This window comes from Lissotriton helveticus, chromosome 4_1, assembly GCF_964261635.1.
Source record: "Lissotriton helveticus chromosome 4_1, aLisHel1.1, whole genome shotgun sequence".
In the NCBI taxonomy this organism is placed as follows: Eukaryota; Metazoa; Chordata; class Amphibia; order Caudata; family Salamandridae; genus Lissotriton; species Lissotriton helveticus.
In genome coordinates, this window is record NC_136063.1 from 1,359,946,967 (window position 1) to 1,359,969,601 (window position 22,635).

Genomic DNA, 22,635 nt, shown 5'->3' on the forward strand with positions numbered 1-22,635 from the left:
AGTCCCCGACGCGGACTCACAGCACGGAGAGAGGTCTATCTCGAGAAGAGATGACCGACCGAGAACGCAACCGAAGCCACGAGCTCGAACTAGCCCGGTTGAAGATGGAGGTAGAACTCAAGCTGGCCGAGAAAAAGCTAGCCATCGAGCAGCTGCGGCTGCAAGGAGAACTGGAGGAGAAGAAGCTCCAAAGAGAACTGGAGGAGAAGAAACTCCAGAGAGAACATGACGGAAAGAAGCTCCAGCTGGGGCACGAGCGCAGCATATTGGAAATGGAACTAAAGGCCTGGAACGAAGACATCCGAACAGCAGCGTCCCGAGAGTCCGTTCCCCCGGTGGAACCCAAGGTCCACATCCCCAAGGATGTGGTCAAAGAATATTATAAAAACGATGACATCCAGCAATGGTTCAAGGCCTATGAGGTCGCCATGACCTCCCACCGAGTTCCGCAGAAAGATTGGGGAGCCGGGCTGTGGGGTCGATTCCTGAGTGAGGGGAGAAACACCCTACTCGACCTACCGTCCGCCGAACAGACCTCCTACAGCCACATGAAAGAGGCCCTCCTCACCAGGTACGGGCTCACCCCAGAAATGTACCGCCAATGCTTCCGGGAATGCAAGAAGATCCCCGGCACCACATGGGTCGAATATGTCAGTTTCTACAGCCGGGCCCTGGAAGGGTGGATCAAGGGCAGCAAAGTGTCCACCTTCGAGGGGCTCATTGACCTCATTGCGTATGAACATTTGTCCCTGAATTGCTTTGTGGAACTCCGACAGCACCTCCTGGACAGCAAGTTGGCCGACCCCCGGAAGCTGGCTGTCGAGGCCGATCGCTGGGTGAGCACCAGAGTACCCAGGGGGCCCGGGGGAGACTCTGGCCGAAATGAACAGGGGTCTTCCCGCCAGAGGGGAGGAGGGAATCAGAATAGGCAGAGGGGATCCCAGGGAGGGTCCCCGCGCAGCCCCCCCCAGAAATCAGCCAGGTCCCTCGCCTCCCACAGCGCGCGCAGGATTCCCCCCAGCTAAGCCAGGGCCCGAGTCAGCCAAGCCTGCTTCCATTGCCAGCAACCAGGGCACTATGCCAATGACCCCCGCTGCCCTTTGTTCCAGAAGCCTGCCGCTACAGGGCCCCCAGCGCGCCACATCACCTCAGTAGCCCTAGAAGAGGAGGGGGAGGAAGAGTTCGAGGGAGCTGACCCCGCTGCGATGATGTTAGTCTCCCTGGGTGATAGGGAGATGGTCCCAGGAGCCCCCCTACCCGACAACACCGAGAAATACCGACAGCAGGTGACTGTCAATGGCCACCACATAGGGACACTGGGGCCAGTATCACCGCCGTCAAACGGCACCTCGTCACCGAAGCCCAGATTGTTCCCCACATCTCCTGCAGGGTGATCGCAGCCGATAACTCCGTCCGCACCTGCCGGATAGCTCAAGTCCCGTTCGAATGGGGGGGCGTCTCCGGAGAGTTACGAGTGGCGGTCCACTCAGACATGCCCGTGGACTGCCTGCTCGGCAACGATCTAGAGAGCTCCCCATGGCAGCGGGTCGAGAAGAGGACCCACTTGGAGATGGTGGGCCTGCCCGAGTGGGCCTGTGTGAGTACCCGGTCGATGACCGCCCGAAGGACCCCCCCGAGGGGGCGACCTTAGATGCGGCACCGGCGACCCCCGAGGACCCCAAGGTCCCTGAACCCTCTGAGACCCCTGAGCTGTTCCCCGGAGAGAGCTTCGCCCCCAACGCAGGCCCTCTCGGCCCTGGCGTCGAACCGACCCCGAGCCTGGACGACCTTCCTGAGCTGGCCCAGTGGCGCCAGGAAGGAGGACCGTCCCGAGAAGAATTCTGCCCAGAACAGACCTCCTGTCCGTCCTTGGTTGGGCCGCAGCAGCAGGCCGCCGCCCAGGCCGCCGGTGACCAGTCCGGCTCCCACTCTGTCTATTGGGAAAACGGCCTCTTGTACAGCGGGCAAAAGTTTGCCGAGCTAGGGTCAGCCCGTGTGCTGGTGGTACCCCTACGCTTCCGCGGCTTCCTCCTAAATCTGGCCCACGATGTGCCCCTGCCGGGACACTTGGGTCAAGACAAAACATACTACCGCCTAGTCACCCACTTTTACTGGCCGGGCATGCGCTCCGATGTGGAGGCCCACTGCAAGACCTGCCCCACGTGTCAATCCAGCGTAAAGAGCGGGGGGAAGCGTAAGGCTCCCCTCCAACCCTTCCCCGTGGTCAGTACCCCCTTTGAGAGGGTGGGAATCGACATCGTGGGCCCCCTCGACCCCCGGACCTCCTTGGGTCACCGCTTTATCCTTGTCTTGGTGGACCATGCCACCCGCTACCCCGAAGCCATTCCCCTCCGAACGGTGACCGCCCCCGTAGTGGGGCGGGCCCTCATGGCCATCTTCTCCCGGGTGGGATTCCCCCGAGAAGTCGTCAGCGACCGAGGGACCAACTTCATCTCGAAGTACATGAAGTCCCTTTGGCAACAATGTGGGGTGACGTACAAATTTACCACCCCATATCACCCCCGGGGTAACGGTCTGGTGGAGCAATTCAACCGGACCCTCAAGGGAATGATCATGGGTCTCGAAGAGCCCCTGAGGCGTAAGTGGGACGTCCTCCTTCCCTGTCTCCTCTTTGCATACCGCGAAGTACCCCAGAAGTCCCTGGGGTTCAGCCCCTTCGAGCTCCTTTACGGGCACCCCGTCAGGGGGCCCCTCAGCCTGGTCAAGGAGGGGTGGGAGACGGCGGCCCCAGAGCCCCCTCCCGATGTGTTTCGATACATTCTGGCCCTCCGGAACCAGACAAGGAAGTTCAGAGAACTGGCCGAGGCAAACCTCGAGGCCAGCCAAGAAGAAATGAAACGGTGGTACGACCAGAATGCCACTCTGGTCGAGTTTCAGCCCGGACAACAGGTCTGGGGGATGGCCCCCGTAGAGCCCTGTGCCCTGCAAGACAAGTGGACGGGGCCCTTCAAGGTGGTAGAGCGCAAGAGTCAGGTGACCTACCTCATTGACGTAGAGTCTCCCAGGAACCCCTTGCGGGTCCTTCACGTGAACCGCCTCAAGCCCCACTTCGCCCGGTCCGAGTTGAGCTTGCTCCTCGCCACGGACGACGGGGAAGAAGAAGAAACGGAGCCTCTCCCCGACCTCCTGTCCACGAAAGAAAAAGATGGCTCCGTAGAGGGGGTGAGTCTCTCCTCCTCCCTCTCTCCCGAGCAGCGCGAGGACTGTCGCCAGTTGTTGGGACAGTTCTCGGACCTCTTCTCCCTCACCCCCGGCGTCACCAACTGGTGCGTCCACGACGTGGACACCGGGGACAGCCCACCGGTATGGCACAGAGCCTACCGCGTCCCTGACCGAGTCCGGGCCTGCATCAAGGCTGAGGTATCAAAGATGCTAGCTCTCGGGGTGGTCGAAGCCTCTGACAGCCCATGGGCTAGCCCCGTGGTCCTGGTTCCGAAGGCAGCCGCCCCCGGTGCTGTTCCCGAGCTAAGGTTCTGCGTTGACTACCGTGGGCTCAACGCAGTCACCGATGCGCATCCCATCCCCCGAGCCGACGAGCTTATTGATCGCCTCGGGGCTGCTCGCTTCCTTAGCACGTTCGACCTGACCAGTGGATACTGGCAGATCGCCCTCACCGAGGGAGCTAAGGAAAGATCCGCTTTTTCCACCCCGGATGGTCACTACCATTTCCGGGTGATGCCCTTCGGGATGAAGAACGCCCCCGCCACCTTCCAGAGGCTGGTGAACCAGGTACTGGCTGGGTTGGAAGAGTTCAGCGCTGCGTATCTGGACGATATCGCAGTGTACAGTTCCCACTGGCCCGAGCACCTCCAGCACCTCTGGGCGGTGCTGACGGCCCTGAGAAGGGCCGGACTCACCATTAAGGCGAGCAAGTGCCAGATCGGACAAGGGTCCGTGGTCTACCTCGGGCACCAGGTCGGAAGCGGCCTCGTAGCCCCCCTACAGCCCAAGATCGATGCCATCGTTGCCTGGGAGGCCCCCACGACCCAGACGGAAGTGCAGGCGTTCCTAGGACTCACGGGGTACTACCGGAGATTTATCAAGGGGTACGGCAGCCTTGTGACCCCCCTCACGGAGCTAACCTCCAAAAACCAGCCGAAGAGAGTCAGCTGGACCTCCGCCTGCCAAGAGGCGTTCGAAACGTTGAAGCACGCTATGTGCACCGCCCCCATCCTACAGGCCCCTGACTACTCACGAGAGTTTGTAGTCCAGACGGACGCGTCCGAGCATGGCATCGGAGCAGTCCTGTCTCAGGTGAATGAGAACGGCCTGGATCAGCCAGTGGCGTTCATTAGCCGGAGGCTACTCCCTCGAGAACAGAGGTGGAGCACCATCGAGCGGGAGGCCTTCGCGGTGGTTTGGGCCCTGAAGAAGCTGAGGCCCTACCTGTTCGGTACTCACTTCCGGGTCCAGACCGACCACCGACCTCTCCGGTGGCTAATGCAAATGAGAGAGGAAAATCCCAAATTACTGCGCTAGTCCATCTCCCTCCAGGGGATGGACTTCACTGTGGAGCACCGGCCTGGTTCTGACCACGCCAACGCAGACAGCCTGTCCAGATTCTTCTGCCTCAGCGAAGAGAACCCCCAAGAGGATGGGTTCTCCCCGCCTTCAGCTGGAGGGGACGCGTGTTGGACCCGGCCTCGTGGCGTGGTTCGCCTCCGTCCCTCCACACCCTGTGAGCGCAGGCCTGTACCCCGATTCCCCTGCGCAGCCTCCCCATTAGTGTAGCCTGCACCCCGAGCCTGGTCGTCCTACTCCCGTTAAGCCCGATCCCCCTAGAACCTCGACCAGGCCTGCCTTTCCCGCTCCACGCCCGGCTCCGAGCGCCTAACCATGCATGCCCCACAAGGCCCGGACGCCATCTTCCCTTCCCGGCATCCCTGTCTTCCTGGGCCTAGCGTGACCCCGGCCCCAGCGAAACCCAGACTCCAAAGGCGCGCCAGTCCCGGATGGGGGGTAAAGGGCTCCCCGAGTGAGGAGTTTCGATGGCACCTCCAGCCTCCCCCGCGGGGCAGTTACCTATCACACCTTTGGCCCTCCCCTGTGGGCCAGTTTCGATCACACCTCTGGCCTCCCCGAGGGCTGGCTCCAGACCCGCTGGGCGTCTGGGAATTCCCGGACCCACCCTTCAAAGGGATCAAAGAGCCAACCGCCGGACCTCGCCAACGGCCAGCCCCCCGGGCAGGAGACCTCTGCCTGCGAGGGTCCGGAGATCAAAGAGTCAGAGGACTATAACTGGGCCCGCCCGACAGCTAGCGGGCAGTTGTATCTCGGACCTGAAGCCCTGCTGATCTGATCGCGGCTGACCCTAAGACGAACTCATCTTGAACCTCTGAGCCCTGCTGACGCTGTCGCGGCTCCTACTTCACCTCAAGGAACTGAACCACCTGAGCCCTGCTGATGCTGTCGCGGCTCGATCTCTCCAAGACCACCGGAGCCCTGCTGACTCTGTCGCGGCGCGACCTCTAAGACCACCAGAGCCCTGCTGACGCTGTCGCGGCTTCCCACGAACTTCTCCAGATCGAGCCCTGCTGACCTCGTCGCGGCTCGAGGAGTACTCTGGTCCGGCTGGACCATCGAGACCACCATCAGGACCGAGCCGACTCTACGGAGGTGAAGCAGCAGTACGACCACCATCCCGTACCCCCCGGCTCGAGGATTGAGAGCTGTGAGTAGGGTACGCCTCGTACTGAACCAGAGACTAAAGACTGTCCCGCTTCCCCTTTCCCGAATCCTCAAAGACTTTGTGGTCCCTCGATCACTGTGTACATAAGAGTGCTTTCGTCATTTATTGCTTATATAAAGAACTTGTTACTAGAATCCAACGGTGTGGTGTCTGTTCGTAGTGTGGTGTGAGCTCCGTGTGTACGATCCTAGACTCGAAGTCCTCCCTGGTGAAGGACCTCACAATCAAGACTCGGCAAGTTCTGTGGAAGAGGTGGGTCTTGGGGTGACTGGGTGAGCACAACCTGGCCCTCTGAGATCGCCCCTTCCAACAGCATTAAATATATTTGCATGGCAATATTTTGACATACTACCCATGGGACTTTCTCTCGGGTTTTTTGCTGTCAATGAAACATGTCTGTTTAGTTCTGCTCAGTTGTACATCAATTAGTGGACTTGATTTATGTCCAAATGACATTATAAAAGCTCATCTTATTTTAATAGGACACTATTTCCGATAGTGAAAAGAGAAAGCAGGGTTCTGCTTCAATTCTGGCCCACAAAGCAGATATGACCTAGAGGAGATATGCAGGTCAGGATTTATTAAGGCTTCACGCAATGTAGTGTAGCAAGAGTAGCTGCTGAGCTGTATGTATTACATAAAAGGGAGGAAGTAGTACTTTCCAAAGATATTGTGCAATTCAGCTCTCTCCTTGTTCGGATGTACGTTGTTACAACGCAGGTTGTAACAACGCATACCTTTACCACGCGGCCGCTACAACGCAAGTCGTTACCACGACTTGCGTTGGAGGGCGCGGATTTAGGATTTTTATAATTTTATATTCCAACACCAGTCCCCGTAACAGTAGGAAAGGTGTTGGAATATAAATTTATAAAATTCCTTATCCCACAGCGACCTCCAGCGCAAGTCGTGGTAACGACTTGCGTTGTAACGGCCGCGTGGTAAAGGTACCGCGTGGTAAAAACTTCGTGGTAAAGGTTGTTTACCTCCTTGTTCTGATGCACTTTGCGTTGCCTAGAACCAATGCAGGTACCCTTGCGCCACGGTGCTAAGGTGCCTGTGTTGTGGTCAGGATAGTTTTTGTGCAGGACGGGATACCTTACAGCATAAAATATAATTTAAGGCTATTCTTCTTTGCAAAGTGCAATACAGCTACAAAGAGGAAATAGCAAGGAGAAATAAAGATATTTCCTCTTACTACACAACCTTCAGGTAGGTGCAGCATTTTGACACAAACACCTGTTTACAAGGCTTTGAAAATATGAGTTTGCATCAAAAAAGAGTGGATGCATGGGAACATCCATGCACCAACCATGAAACACCACCCTGGCATAAGTTAACACAAGACAGCACTATGATCTGCCTTGTGCTACTTTTTCTTTACAAAGTCAAGCAATGTCATGAAAAACAGCATTTGTGTGTCTTTGTAAACGACAAAAGGGATTTGGCATCTCAGCTGTGACAAAAAAGGGATGCAACCCTGATGCAAAATTCAGATACCTTAATTTGAGGCAGCTTCTAGTCGTCCTTGGTTTGCCCAACAGGCTCCAGGAAGTTTATTGAACAACTCCTTTCATTTTTGGAGTTTAAATAGAAAGAGGGCTTGAAGTACAATGAACGACCATTAAAAGGAAAATATTGCATTGATTTGGGGGATTAAATGCAGAAATGCAGTAGTGTCAGCCAGGGAAAACGGGGCCAGAAACGACTGAACAGCCTACATGTAGTAAAGAATTGTAGGGACAAGGTGGTAGAGTGGCAGTTTTGTCCATAGAAGTAAGTGAGAGATGAACCATTACCATAAATTTACGCTCATCATAAATGTGTTTAGTATTGTTGCTTTGCTCCAGTTATTTTTCGGACTCAGAACCTATGAATATTACTCTTTATGAACGTATTCTGCATTTAGTAATTTGTGGGGTACTTTCTTACACATCTTTTTATTTTATTAGTTATGATGCTTTATGGTGGCGCAAGCCATATGTTGACCCGAAGAATTGTAGGCGAACCAAAGATCGGAACACTTGAAGGTCCATGTTGCAAGGATTTTTACTTTTTCACCTCCCTTCAGCTACCCCAACATTCTAACGTGGTTTCTTGCTATAGAGTAATCCATTTAGTTTTGGTAAAGGTTAGTGTGATTTAGGGCCATATGTATGAACACATTTTCCCATAGACACAGACTGGGTGAAACCCTTTGATACATCTGACCCTTATTGTATTTTTAATCTTAAATGCAGGGAAAGTATTGACACTTACCTGCTCCAAACCAGTGGAATCATCTTCAATGTCTTGCGGCAGCAGGATGATCATGCTGAGGGCTTTGTTCTCACAAGGGAGGTCCAGTACCAGTGTCTTCAGTTCTTTTATGTAGCCCATGAAACAGCGAGATTCAAGTTGCATCATTTGAACAGGCTTGCATTCAGTCTGGAAAAAAATGAAATGTGCAGCATTCTTAATTCCAACTCTCCAAATCAATCTTCTTAATTTTCCGTTCCCCCATTACTGCTATTCTCTGTATTCACCTATTTCTTAACTTGGATAAAGATGAACAGGTAAGTCTGGTCAGCAAAATAAAATTGCTGATTCACCAATGGACATCTACTCAGCTGCATGATTGAACAACTCCTCCCCGCCGGAATCAACCCAGATTGCTCCTCTTGTAATCCAGAAGAGAGTGGAGAAGTGTGGCTCACTGGTTAGAAGCGGCAGACCCTGAAGCAGAGGTCGCCTGGAACCAGGGTTCAATTCCCGACGCGGCAGGGTCTTGGGTCAATGTCCGCGGACTCGATAATTCTCGCCTAGGTGCCTACGCTAACCGTGGGCCCCACTCTGCAACTCTGGGCAATAGCTTGCTTAATCTCCACAACGGCCCCATCAGTGCCGGGGATGCCTGGCTTCACCTTGGGGGTGCCCTGGAGGGACCATCTCACAGGGAAAGCCAGGACAGGTTCCCGAGCGGTATAAAGCGCCAGGACACCCCGAGATGGGGTAACAGTGCGCTTTAGAAGTATACTTACTTTACACTGGGCCAGCTTGTTACTAACAATTTTCATCAATGCTTTATACCCTGAGTTAAGCAGATTGAAAATTGTATATGATGTCCAACTGTTCTTGTCCTTGCTGGTTAGAGGCGTATTACCACATTTCCAGTCGTAATGAGGCAGAAACTTAAAACCTTCAGAATGTTCATTTTAAAAGGTTGCAAATTTGGTGACCATGCTTTTACAAAAAATCTTTTATAGCTCATTAGGGAGCTGTCAGACCCTCCTGATCCCTTATTTAGCATGCCCCAATGGCCTCCCAAATCTCACACGCTGGTTTGTTGCAGGTGTATCGAATTGATTGAAGGTGAAAATGAAGGCCTTAGAAACAAAATCACAGTGGATGTTGAAAATGTCTATTTGAGTGGTATTCCCCCCACATTTTTACCTTCTTTTGCTGAACCCGTTTTTGTTCTGACCATAGGACTCTGCACACTTTACACCTGCTAACCAGTGGTAAAGTGCTTTTGCTCCCCTCTCGAAACATGTTAAAATAGGCATACCCCTAGTTGGCACAATTCAGTTACTTGTGAGGCCCTAGTAAATATTAACACATGTACCCAGGGTCTATAAATGACATTCTCCTACTGCATCACTCATTGTGCCACCCACTAACGTAGCATTGTAAAACATGCCACTACAGCAGGGGTGTGCCTTTTTAGATTGTCATTTCGACCTGACAAAACAAATGTTTTGCCAAGCTCAATCTTTTCTTTTTAATACTTACAAGTCACCGCTACGGTAGGCTCTAAATGCCCATAGGGCAGGGGGCATGTTATAAAAAAATTGCACATATATTCAAAGTTTTACATGTCCAAGCAGTGAAAATCCTCCAAACAGTGGCGGCTGGTGAAATTGGAAAATGGTAAGGCGTAAAAGTTGCAGGTGAGTGTTGTGCCACAAATGAGTGAAACAAGCGAGCCCAACCATAAATGTGGCTCACAGGGAGGACTCCTCTGCCCCTGAGAATTTTTTTTAAAAGGGAGTGGGCAAATGGTGCTTTTGCACATGCACGTCCATGCTGAAACTTGGATATTTTAATGTCTTCATATTTACTAGCAGAAGTTCTCATAAGTCAACAGCAGTATATATATATTACCATTTTTTATAGAAAACTTAACAGGTCTTTGACTTTTCTTTTCATAAATAAAGTTGCCAAACTTTTAAACTCCTAGGGGTATATTACCAACAACTAGCGATAATTTTTGTCTCTAACTTGTTTAGAGACAAAAATTATCGCCGCACATCGGCGATTTTTATCGCAGATAAACCTTGCTATTAGCAAGGTTTATCGCAAATGCGATAAAAAACTCCCGCAATGCATGAATATCGCTGAAAAGTCAGCGATATTCATGCATTATCGAGCAAATGCTCTTAGCCATGTTATCCACCTCCCATTGGATAACATGGCTAAGAACTGCTCAGGGCAGGTGTTAGCTTTTGGAGATATTCGCGCTTAGCGCGAATATCTCCAAAATTTGGTAATAGGAGATAGCGATGTTAGCGACTGTTTCCAGTCGCTAACATCTTGGCACGCCCACTTTGCATGTCATTAGTGATAAATATCACTGACATGCAAAGCGGGGCCCAAGATGGTCGCTATCTCCTATTAGCTGTCGCTAACTGGTGTTAGCGACAGCTTGGTAATAGGGAGATAATTTTATCTCCGCTTTCTTGGCTTTTAAAGCCCAAAAGCGGAGATAAACCCCCTTGATAATATACCCCCTAAGTAGGTAAATATGTGAAAATGAATTATGCCAGGATAGGAGAGAAACACCCTTGCATTGGCATTTGGAAACAACACTTTTCGACGAGTCTTTGAGCTGGAAGTATTAGTAACCCCCTTGTCACTCACACAGGCCACAACCATAGTTAAACAATACTCCACCACTGTCTTCAACTCATTATTTTAAACTCTTATACTTTGAATCCGGGAACTGCTACCATTAAGCAAGGAAATGCAATTTGATGCAACACAGAAAGAACACCTGTCAGCGGCTACTGGCTATAGGAGGAAAAGGAGGTAGCAGCAAACTAGGCTAAGCACTAGCAGTGAATCAAAGCAGGACAGGACCAGAAACATCCTCTCTCCTTGGTATTCTTCTTTTTTTAAATGGATTTTTCTTTTTGACAACAGCTTTTTTTTAGCTCAGTTGAAAATTAATAAATGCAAACCTCGTTTGTGAGGGTGCCGGCCAAGCTGTGCCGCCATTCTTTAATTCGTGTAAATACTGGTGACACAGTAATTGTAGTAAGTAAGTAAGTAATAGTTTATTAGCATAGTTAATTAAAACCATTGCAATTCATCCTTAAAAAATACTAAGATGCACACAATACATTTTTCATCACTTGAATAAAAATTACATTCACGTAAAATATATAGTCTAAATTTAAAAATCCTAACAAAAATTCATAAAATGTAATATATGTTAGTGAGAATAAAAATAGTAATCATGTTGTTCTAAATGTCCTCTGTAAGTTATGGCGAGGGGACGAGTTCCAGTGTGCACTTTACTTCCATCATCCTTAATGTGAAACTTTATAGGCTGCCGGTACGGGATTCTGCTTTGTTTAATAACTTCTAAAAACATGACGGTGGGTCCGTTTTCTGCATCTTTGTTTCTACCTCCATCAAGTACTTCACCAGGCTACAGTTCAACTGTGGGTCGCTGGGTGCAAAGCAGGCAAGAACTGCCTGTCTTCATGAGCGTATTACATGCTGGTTAAAATGATTTTTCAATAACCGTTTCCGTTCCACCAACAACTTCTCACAGGATCACAGCAGATTTTCCATATCTTCCGGCGCCTTGCCGCATAAACGACAGAGGATACCCCCATTGACCCTCAGCCACTGCGGAAGATGGCATGTGCAAGGTAAAATGCCCAGTCTATATTTGAGGAACTTCAGTTTTATATAACGTGAGTACCCGAGGTCAAGATAACTCTGTTGGCCTTGTTTAGAATAGGAGTTTAGGATAATCCACCCATGTGACCTCATTGCAACAGTAATTGGTGTACATAAACAGTGGCATGGCGTTGGAAAAGTTCCAGGGATGTCGCACAATTTAAATTGTCAGCCAGCCACGTTCTGTACGTATAGTAATCACACACTGTCTGAATAGTCTTGAGTCACAAAGCCTTGTTACCTATGATATGTATGCACTGTGGGCTTGAAAGCGGCACTCCCAGACATTATAAATAAAAATGATCACAAATAAGATAGAGGTGGTCCCGGTGTCAGCACTAAGTGCATGCTATTGCACTGGCGGTCAGCCAGCAGCGTTCGAATAAAGTGTGTCGCAAGAGTCTTCTTTTTGAATATCTTGACAAATAATTGAGCACATCTTACTTCAGTCTTTATTTTTTATACCATGGGCTGGCCTCTGACTCTTGAGTCTGCCTTTCCCTTTCAGCTTGCGGGCAAGGTGGAACTTCCGAACTTCAATGTCGTGCACAATGCCGTAAGCTGCACATGAAGAAGGAGAGAGCAATAGCCAATCACTGCATTGCAGAATAAGCTAGCCATGCATTGATTGGCCATGTCCCGACCACTAGATTTGAGGCCTTAGGTGTCTCCTGAGCCAGGTTTGGCAAGGGCAGGCTAACAAAGCGCTCACTAGGAGTCCGGGAGGCTACGACTGTAATGCCCCCGGCTCACTAATTGCGCAGATGGGGAGTGGCATACAGTGCCCATGTTGGGCTGGTCGGCAAAAGGCAGCCGTCCAACCCGACATGCGTACTTTGAATAGGGAATGTCGACCCAGTTGAATCTGAAGTTTTAGTGTGCTGACAATTATTTTAAAGCCCCACCCCCACACCCTGCCCTCCTAACTCATCATGTAGGAACCAGGCCAGCGGCTGAAAAACAGCTCAGCCAAGGCCCAAAAAAAAAAGTCATTCCATATTTATTTTATGTTTAATACTGGGTCTCGGGGGGTGTTGGGGGGGTCACATACATAGGGGGGCAACTCCCCTGGAGCTCAAATAGAGGGGCCACCCCTGCCTCCAAAACCACTTTTCAATATGACAAGGCTGACTCTCCCATAAGAAACCAACGGGCTACACTATAGCAATTTATAGAGCATATAGAGCATAATTTCAGTTTGGGAACAGCTAGACAAAATGATTCATTTTAATAGTAATTTTAAATCTAACTTAATCGTCACATCAGATTCTGTGTTATTATTTTGGAAACAAGCTTTTTAGAAAGTTGTCATTTTCCTGCCTAAAGTCTAGTGGCCATTACTTCCAGTGTCCATTGTCACATGACTACTGATGGCTCCCCTGTGGTGAGATGTGGATTGCTCCCAGACAGTGGACAAGGGGATTGAGTGTGGGGAGGGGTTTTTCTTCCTCGAGCTGCATGCCTACCCTGTCATTAGTAGATGTAGACCATATGTAGGCTTGCCTACCTTTTTTCTTCAAAGCAAACTCAGCCCCACACCCGGTGGGAGAGGGAGCTGCCCCAGACCTGGTTTTGAGTGACCACATGAGAGTTTGCCCATGATCATAGCCACATCTCTGGGTGGCAAAGGGAGCCTTGACCAGGGGACGAAAGGTTCTGTCAAGCTGGAATTAAGGAAAGAGAGATACAGTGGGATAGTTTACAGTAAAACACACAGGAAGTGCCTCAAAATAAGTTAGGGTCAACCAAGAAACGTGTACCCTATTGGTTAGGGAGTGGCTAGGAGTTTCTCCCACGTACACGCTGGCTGTAGCATCCCCAGAACCCTCTCCATAACACTCTTAGACCTGTAAAGATCAGAAGGACTGCTTTGCTGTCTGAAACCTGAAGAAAGACTGTAGCTGCTTGCCTTGAACCCATTACCATAGAAATGACCCAAGAGTCAGATGGATAACCTCCTGTTTGAGCTACAGGGACAAAAATGCCTCCAGAGGCTTTGCTCTCTGCAATGACCCAGCTGACTAGTAGTAATTGGACCTGCTTAGAATCCTGTTTGTGGCTTCTGTTGTAGTAAGTCTTGACCTCCACTTGCTGATCCCGAGGTCCTGGGACGCTTGGCTATGCCAAAGTTCAGAAGTGTGCTTGGCTCTTCAGGAAAAGGGCTTCCACCAGCTTGTGGTGTACCTGTAGTGTAACTGGTGGTCAGCTAACTGACCCTAAGAGTCCACTTATTTGTCCTGAGTACAAGTGGGTGCAGGTCTAGCCTTTCAGGCCTTCTCACCAGTCTAAACAGCAGGTGAAGTCCTTCTTGTCTTTTCACAGGTTAAGTAGATCTGTGAAGAGGATGCCGAGAGGTGCCAAATTTATGCCTGGCACTAGTCTGTGGGTGACTCCTGGCCTGTCCCTAACTAATAGGGGAAACAGTTCCCAGTGGTAACTCTACCCCCCTTTTGCAGCAGTTCCTGTGTGTCCTACTACAAGTAATCCCAGAATGCCCCTCTCTACTTTAAACCACGCCAACATAACCTTTCTTCCACTGTGCAGAGCTCCTGTGCCCACCCTGGAGGTATGGTCAGAGAAAGGAGCAACCCCTCCTCTGTGGCCACTCAAAATCATGTCCGGGAGCAGCTTCTCTCCCTGCTGGAACTGGTGCCTGGCTGGCTAGAGGGACAAAGGAGGGGGTCGGCCCAGGTGTGAACTGCATCTACCTATCGTAGGGTATGCTTCTTTACAGTTAATTAAGTTCCTGGGCACAGCCAAGATGGTCGTACTTCCAAAAGAACAGAACATCACACTACACCCAAAGCCTGTTTCCCAGCTCTGGGAGCACGTTCACACCTCATCAAGGGGGCTATTCAGCTCCTCAGTGGTAGTTCGGAGCACATGTAAATGGGCTTCCAGAGGCTTTAGGCAGGGAAAAGGTAACTTTCTAAAAATACATCTTGCAAAATAGTTATTACAAACATTACTTTACCTGTGAATGAGGCTTGTAATAAATAGTTTATAAAGCCCAATAATTAACTTTGATGCTTTTTCCTAAGTGGTGATAACATTATTAAATGTAATATTGTATCCAATGCTTTCTCAAGAAACAGCTAACCCTGCAACAGTGAGAATGGCTTTAGGGTCCTTATCACCGTAAGGATATTTTTAACATACAACATTTTCATATGCTACTTTAATATACCATGCACTCTGCCTTATGGACATACACGCTTACATAGGGGTGACTTATTAATATTTAGGAGTGAAGTTTAGGCCTGTCAAAAGGGAATATTTTGAGAGGATGAATTAGCATTTTCTAAAAATGCACATACAGGCTACAGTGGTAGGCTTGCAGTCATGTTTGCAATGCCACTGAAGTTGGTGGTACAATGGGTGGGGCAGTCCACTAGTGAAATTTAACTTATAGGCCCTAATAAACTGTCTACCATATACTAGGGGTCTTATAGGTAAGTTAGATATGCCAATTAGTGTATAAAAACTTTTGCCATGTTTTAGGGGCGACAGCAAATGCTCTGGGGCCTGGTTAGCAGAGCCACAGGGCCAAGAGTCAAAAAAGCAGCGGCATCAGTCCAAACAAATGGGGCTGATCATGTAAAAAGAAGCATTTTTCTACACAGGCATAACATACACTTGGGATGTTAGCACCAGCATCTGGGTTACTGCCTAGTAGCAGTACTTAACATGAGTGCGCCATTAGGCATCCACTCCAGTGATACAGTTAAAAAGGTCTCAGCACAACTACTGCTTCCCAAAATCCAGCATGCTGCCGCCACTGCTCTACATGCTAAATCCATGGCAGGGACAGAAGTCTACTGGCAGGCATATAAGGGCACACGTGGAGCTCCATTCCAGATTACAGAATGTAACATAATGGCCTCACTCATGTCAAGGAATAGGACTAGGATTTTGTGTCCACACTAGATTAGCACAAGGCTGTTGCCAAAATCAAAAGCAGAGACTCACAATCATGCACTCAGGGCAGGGGAGCACGACTGTACACAATCCAGGAAAATTACTGTTCCAAAAGTGAGGGACTTGGTTTGTGAAACAAGTTAGTATAATACCTTAAAGCACCCTCTCTTTCTCTACCATTTCTGTTTTCAAAAGCTCTGCGTCAGGGATGATTATTTCATTAATTTATCGCTAGGGTTGCTTATGCCTCAGTCTGATAGGCCAGAAGCTTACCTCATTATTTTCTCTAAAGCTCATTTGTAAAAACCCTATTATGTTCAAGGGTTTGACCTACAATGCACTTCTCCTTCAAACTTTCCGCAGCTGAGCTCAGCTTTGTTATATTCAAAAGGGAGGGATTGGGACTTCACATTCGAGCTTAATACAGATGCACACAATATCCCACTTGTTATCAACATATTCTATAGCCAGAACTCTGAAGAATAATTTGAATGAATATGACATATTAAAGAGGAGATACCTTTGTTTAATTCTGAAATTACACCTACTTGTTTTTCAGTTGCAAACAAGGATTTCATCAGTAAACAAAGTAATTGCTAAACTCCAGATTATATCTATCCTCACCCTGCCTCCTGAAGAGAAATGCGCACACAATTAGCAATGGAGAGTGTAAAGAAAAATGTAATTATGTGATATCATGATGGGCACAATCATTCACTCTATACAAAGTACAGATATTGTAATAGTAAAGTAATCCAAACTTGATTGACTGTTATTTTGCTGAGTCAAGAAAGAGAAGCCTTTCAAGTAGGATGCGTTAACTGTCACATATCCTGCTATTTGTAATCATCAATTTCTCCAAACGTAGATAAATATGGGCAGTTTCCTTTAACTGTTTCGGGCATAGTCACCTTTTTTGTGTGGGCTCCTGATTTCTCGTCGTTTTCTTGATTGTATGTTTGCTGATTTTAGCACTCTGAGTGCAGTGACACTGCTAGCCACAACCCTAGAGTGCATGCTCTGCCCCTAAAATGGCACAGTAAAAGTTTTTTTCACCCAATTGGTGTACAGAGCAAGTCAATGTGAGAGTAGACAGTGGATGGGGTAAGGGATGGATAAGGAGTTTGTGGTAGCATAAAATAAAGGTACAATGATATCATGACATCAAGAACACATGCGGTTAACAATAGATGAATCATTCGATAGACAAAAATCAGGCAGATGATCACTGAGTTTAACAAAGAGGATGGGAAATATAGGGACAGGGAATTTTTAAGTTTTTACACTCTTTTGATTATGAACCCATAATGAAATGGCGAATGGAACCAGGGAATGACATTACTAAGAAGGTGCAAGATGAGGTTGTAAGCAAAGCTCAAAATTATACAGTACCTCATGTGGATATAATCAGAACTTGGTACAATATTACTGATCATTGTTGATCGAGGAACCTCATTGCAAATAGCAGCATGAGGGCATTAAATACCTACCTGACAAGGTTACCAAAATCTTTGGCATGGTTTCATTGTGTGATACTGTGGCGCAGATGTTTTCGTGCATAGTTCTCTTTTTAAGCCATCAACTTGTGTTGTTGGTTTAAAATAATGTTGAGGAACACTGTTTGTGCTTGGGACTGGTGGCTTTGTGGACTAATGCAACCACTGTAGGTGTCTGTGTTTGACCTCATGGTCACAGGTTCAAATCCCACTGGGTCTACTCAGCCTTTCATTCTTTTGAGGTCAATAAAATAAGTGCCATTGAGTGTGGTAACAATAAACATCTGTTATTCAGTGCCAGATACCCTTGGGTGAACCTGCACTTTACAAATGCACGTAATTTTGTGACATGATATATTAACTTTTCAAACTCTGAAAATCATGTCTTTTCTGCTTTGCTCTGTTTGATGATTTTCTCAAATTTACTTTGATGTTGCTACATTATACATCTTGTCAAGGAGAGTTGTGTAGATAATATTCTTCATAATCTATGTTTATCTGTTGCTTTCTCATGCATGTTTTCCCTCACTCATGGTGATGCAAAAGGAGCATCCTGAGATGGAGACCAAGTAAATTATGCGTTCCACATTCTTTATCTCTACAAAGCTGGGGCCTTTTACCACATGGCCCCACCTACATTTACAAAATGATGTACTGTTTTGCCTCACATAATTCTGTCAAAGTCCAGTTTGTCCTTTGTAATCTATTTTATTCCAACATTCAACAATGATTGCCAAATTTACACAGACGCTGTGTGATTCCACACTTTTACTGCTGTAGAAATACCCATCCAGGCATCTGTGTAAAGTAAAGGACGAACTGTAGTAAAATATTTGAATAATTGCAATTCTTGCGATCATGGCTGTCGCGGCTTGAGTCTGGTATGAGACTTTGCACCAGCCAGTTTATTGTGTTGCATGCAAGTCCAATGGTTTTTGATGCATTCCCAGACTTATCAGAACTGCTAAACCAGGGAGTGCGCCAAAAACATGCCTTCCAAGGAGAGGCGTATCTTTATTTCTCCTCTTTGCTTCCTCTTGCTATCTGCGCTGCATTCTGCAGAGACACATAGAGGAATTTGCCTCTCAAGGATGGTGCCCCTTCCTGCGCAAAAACAACACTGCATGCAATGCAGGACCCCTTGCACCATGGTTGGAGCTAGACTGCCAAAAGGGCACCAGTGCAGAGGTAAAGGCGAGAATATGCCGTATTACCTAAATTACGGCACATTCATACTCTTTCACTCTTTTCCTGTCATGCAGTGCAGCAGAGCAAGCAGATTTGCTTCATTGCACTGCGTCCAGTAAGTCCCCAAAGGTATGACAGCGGTTAAAGTAGATAATTCCTTACTCTCAATTTAGTGATAGCTGGGCTGAGCAGTTATCTCCATCAGATGATAGTGTGAATGCCTTTGGTGTATATACCCATACAAGGCAGGAACACACACCCAATGACTGACTCCAGGTCAATATTACTTTAGTTACTTTTATTTTCCAGGAACCAAGTTGAACACAGGTAGACTGTTATGCAATACTTTCAAATTACTGGCAATAGGTTTGTATAGTATCAAACATTAACTTGCATGTGCATGAAACACTTTTCAATACAGAAAGAGATACTTTGGGCCTTGTTTACAAGAAAATAACGCAGCATGTTGCTGCAAGCCATTTGGCTGTGCCTTGCTGCGTTACTTTCAAAGCACAGGTATGAGTCATATTTACAACAATATGACGGACACCTGTGCTCTCCACTTTGGCTTGTACACAGTTGGCTGTCATGCGCCAATGCAGGCACCCTTGCATTGCGGGGACACCTTCTTACACAAAAACAATCACAAGAGGTGTTTTCCTCTTTCTATGTGTACCGCAGAATGCAGCACGCATAGAAAGAAGAAAAAGCAAGGAGAAATACAAGTATTTCTCCTTGTTGCGCCTCTTTACACCTCCCCTGGGGAGGCGTAGTGTTCTGATGCATTCCCAGGTTTACAAAACATTGTAAATCCAGGACAGTGGCAGAATCCATGGGTGTTGAGTGGGAACACCCACAGCAACACAGATGGAATGCCCCTTTCATGCAAAGTGCTGTATTAAAAGGAGCCGTATTTACAAGGCCACAAAAAGCAACGCAGGGTGGCTGTACATGGCCTTGTAAATATGGACGACCAAACTGTACTACCGGTGTATCAAAAAAAAGAGACACACCGGCGGAAGAAATGGCTTGTAAATATGCTCCTTTGTTTTCAGGATCACACTTAGTACAATACAGTGAGAGACCAATGCTATCCTATGGGAAAACAACATGTGAGTAACTTACAGGTAAGTAAGTGGTTTTTAAGTTCAGTCTCCGGTTGTTTGGGCCAACACTGGGCAACAGTTTGACCAAAGTAGGTACTGCACCACCAGCGGCCGTGTGCAGAAGTCACTGGGCACAATGGTACCCAACGGAGGCTGGGGGAACTTTAAAGAGGCACTGGTTACAGGTAAGTACCTACTGTTCAGGGACACAGGCCCTGGGGGGTTAATATCAGCACTGGGGGGGCCACCAAATAGCACAGAGGCTGCACCACCAGCAGCACAGGGGTGGCCATTTAGAGAGTGCAAAGGAGGCGTCTGGAGCCCTGTTTACACCAATGAAAATCCTTGGTTGGGCAAAAAGGCTGCTGGCTTGGTTTGGAAGACTTGCTGAAGGAGTTCCATGACTGGAGAGGTAAGTTGGATAGTGGGGGGATGCCAGGACACCATTGGTTGTGTACACCAAAGCCGGAAGGCTGCGGATGCGGGGGTGTCTTTTGGTGTTAGGTTTTCTCACTAGATACCATTGTGGGTGAGGGGGGCATTTAGGTTGAGGCTGCAGGCATCCAGGGGAAGGTGAGAAGAGGCCGTCCAATGCTGGATCACAGGTCAGGATTGTCAGGCAGACTTCACTGGATTGGTGGGCCACCTGGACTCAGGCCGTGGGCGATGGCTGAAGAGTGGTGCAAGGTCATGGATCTGCCTGGATCTGGAGTCCTTTGGATGAGTTATTTGCTGGACAAATCCAGTGTCCATGGGAGACATGAGTCTTTCTCAAAGACAGCACAGGTCCCTGGGTTTCTTGGAGGTTGCTGGCTGTGGTCCACACTAGTTTCTTGGAGCAGGGATCCGGGAGAAGCAGATAGGTGGGTAGGCTGGGCCAAGTCATTCATCTTCTCCACTGATGCATGGTTCTTCAGTCCTTCATCTTCTTAGGTCGTCAAATCTGACTAACAAGTTTCAGGGAGCCCATTAAATACTAAATTTAAGGGTGGCACTGAGGTCGGGTTTCCCAAGGGTGGCTACACCCTTTGGGTGCCCCGTCCCTTTGGGGAGATGGGGACATCCCTGTTCCTGTTAAGCCCAAATCTCCAATTCAAGATGGAGAATTTCTAAGAACGGGGTTCACCTCAGCTCTCGTGACCCTAGGGGTGTGCTAGGCTAAGGTGAACACTCCTACTCTTCTTACTAATTTTCCCACCAGTCCTGCTGCCAAAAGTGGAGATGACCAAATCAGCTCATTACAAGGTGTGAGCCTTTGAGTCTCACTGCCAAGTGTTGTTGTTCCTGACAGGGGGAGGTGTGAAACACCTCCACCCCCGGTAAGCTTTGTTTAGGACCTCCAATAGCTAAATGGTTCTCATCCCATGAGGTCAGAAACCTGTCTGGTGGTGGCTGGTTGACAGGGATCAGTCAGCCAATACACCAAAGGTTGGTCGATTTTCAGGAGGCATCTCTAAGATGCCCTTTGAGTGTATTTTATAATAAATCCAACTCTGGCATCAGTGTGGTTTTATTATGTTGAGATGTTTGGTACCAAACTTTCCAGTTTTCAGTAAAGCCATCATGGAGCTGTGGAGTTTGTGTTGACAGACCCCCATCAATTGTATCCAAAATGGCTTCACTGCACTTACAACGTTTGTGAATGTCACTGTAAGGGCATATTGCTCATGCAGCTATGCTTTAACCTGTGGTATGCTACACCCTGCCTGAGGGCTGTAAGGCCTACTAGAGGGGTGACTTATCCAAGCCATAGGCAGAGTTGTTGGGCATGGCACACAGGGATGTGTGCCATGTGGACTCTTCAGTTTGGTCTGCACCAAAACACTCCGCCTGCACCTCTAACTTTCACCCTTTCTCTCAATCCCACTCTTTCTCCACTCTCTCTTTTTGCTTCCACTCTCTGTCTCTCCTCTCTCTCTCTCTCTCTCTCTCTCTCTCTCTCTATGTCCATCTCTCTCTCTCTCTTTCTCTCTCCTCTCACACACAGCTGCACTCTATTCCTCTTGCTCATTAACTGACAGTGACCAGAACTGTCATGTTGCGTTCCTTGCTACGTATGCCTTTTCTGTGTTATCTGCTTCCATACACAGGGGAGAATAGGTCAGGGGGAAGGTTGGGGGTTAGAGAGAACGTTATGGAGGTGCAGGTGGCTCCAGCGCAGGGGAAATATTTAGTTCAGTAAATGGGCAGTGCAACCGTGTTCAGTGTTAGAGTTTGAGTGTTACATGGTTAGTGTAAGAAATTTGGTTACTGGTTGAGAGGGGTAAAATCCTACTCAAGCAGCAACCAAAATCCTTGTCAGGGTGAAGTCACAAACAACACCAAATTAAGATATGCTTAGCCCTCTAGTAGCTTTGCACGAATACAGTCAGGCTAACTTAGAGGTAATATGTGAAGTATTTATGCAGCACTTCAAACAGTAATAAAGTGAAAACACAACACAAGAAAAATCCAACACCAGTTTAGGTAAATAGAGTAAAATGGAATAAATAGCCTATGAATGAAATAGCAAAAAGTCCTACCAGAAGAACTGGAGGTATGCAATTTTAATTATTTTGAGTGAAAAAAGCCCAGATCACCAACTGTGGATATGTAGTTGCGTCGGCCCACGACAAAGTCACAAGTTCAGGCCGACCGGGATGGAGCATTCACTGGCTAAAGGGACCCAGTTAAAGTCCGCTAAAGAAGAGTACCTCAAATCAGGGTTGCTGAGTGATGGAGATTTCCGTGTTAAGGATGCGTCATCCAGCGGTGATTCCCAGAGCTTTGAGACGATGCTCTGCATCATCATTAATGACATTGAAGAAGGTCTTGCTATGCGACGTAATGTCCTGCATTGTTTTTGATGCTGTCATTGAGGGATGTGCAAAGTCCTGTGTCGAGATGCTTCACACACCAGCTGGTTCCAAAGAAACTGGCGAGCAGCGATGCGAAGTCCTGAGCCAGAGAAAAAACATGCAGTGGTACTGATGCAGAGTATGGTAAGGTCATGCGTTGCCCAGCAGCTCCGTTGCAGAGTTTCTGGTCGACGATGTGTCGTGCTGTGGTTCGGATGCGTTTGTTCTACTGGGACAACAGTTGGGGCTGGTAGAGCACTTTCAGATCATCTTCCAATGTCCAGGACTAGCATGGCACCACTTGGAAGGGTAGGACTCCCACTTGGAAGAGTCCAGATGCAGGGTAGAAGATAGAGGAAGCCAGTTGTGTCCCTGAGACTTTGGATCAAGACGCCAGCCAACTAGGTTTTGGAGCCCCTCTGGTGGTCCTG

The 22,635-nt window shown here is 48.3% G+C and overlaps 1 protein-coding gene across 2 annotated transcripts in view; it reads right to left on the bottom strand.

The window, feature by feature from the left end:
* Positions 1 to 22,635, bottom strand: part of SERPINB5 (serpin family B member 5) — a 142,618-nt gene that overhangs the window by 7,038 nt on the left and 112,945 nt on the right. For both annotated transcript variants that reach the window (XM_078687912.1, XM_078687911.1), the window contains one exon: positions 7,970 to 8,137. In XM_078687912.1, coding sequence (XP_078544038.1) covers positions 7,970 to 8,137 — 168 coding nt within the window. The remainder of the gene's footprint in view (positions 1 to 7,969; positions 8,138 to 22,635) is intronic.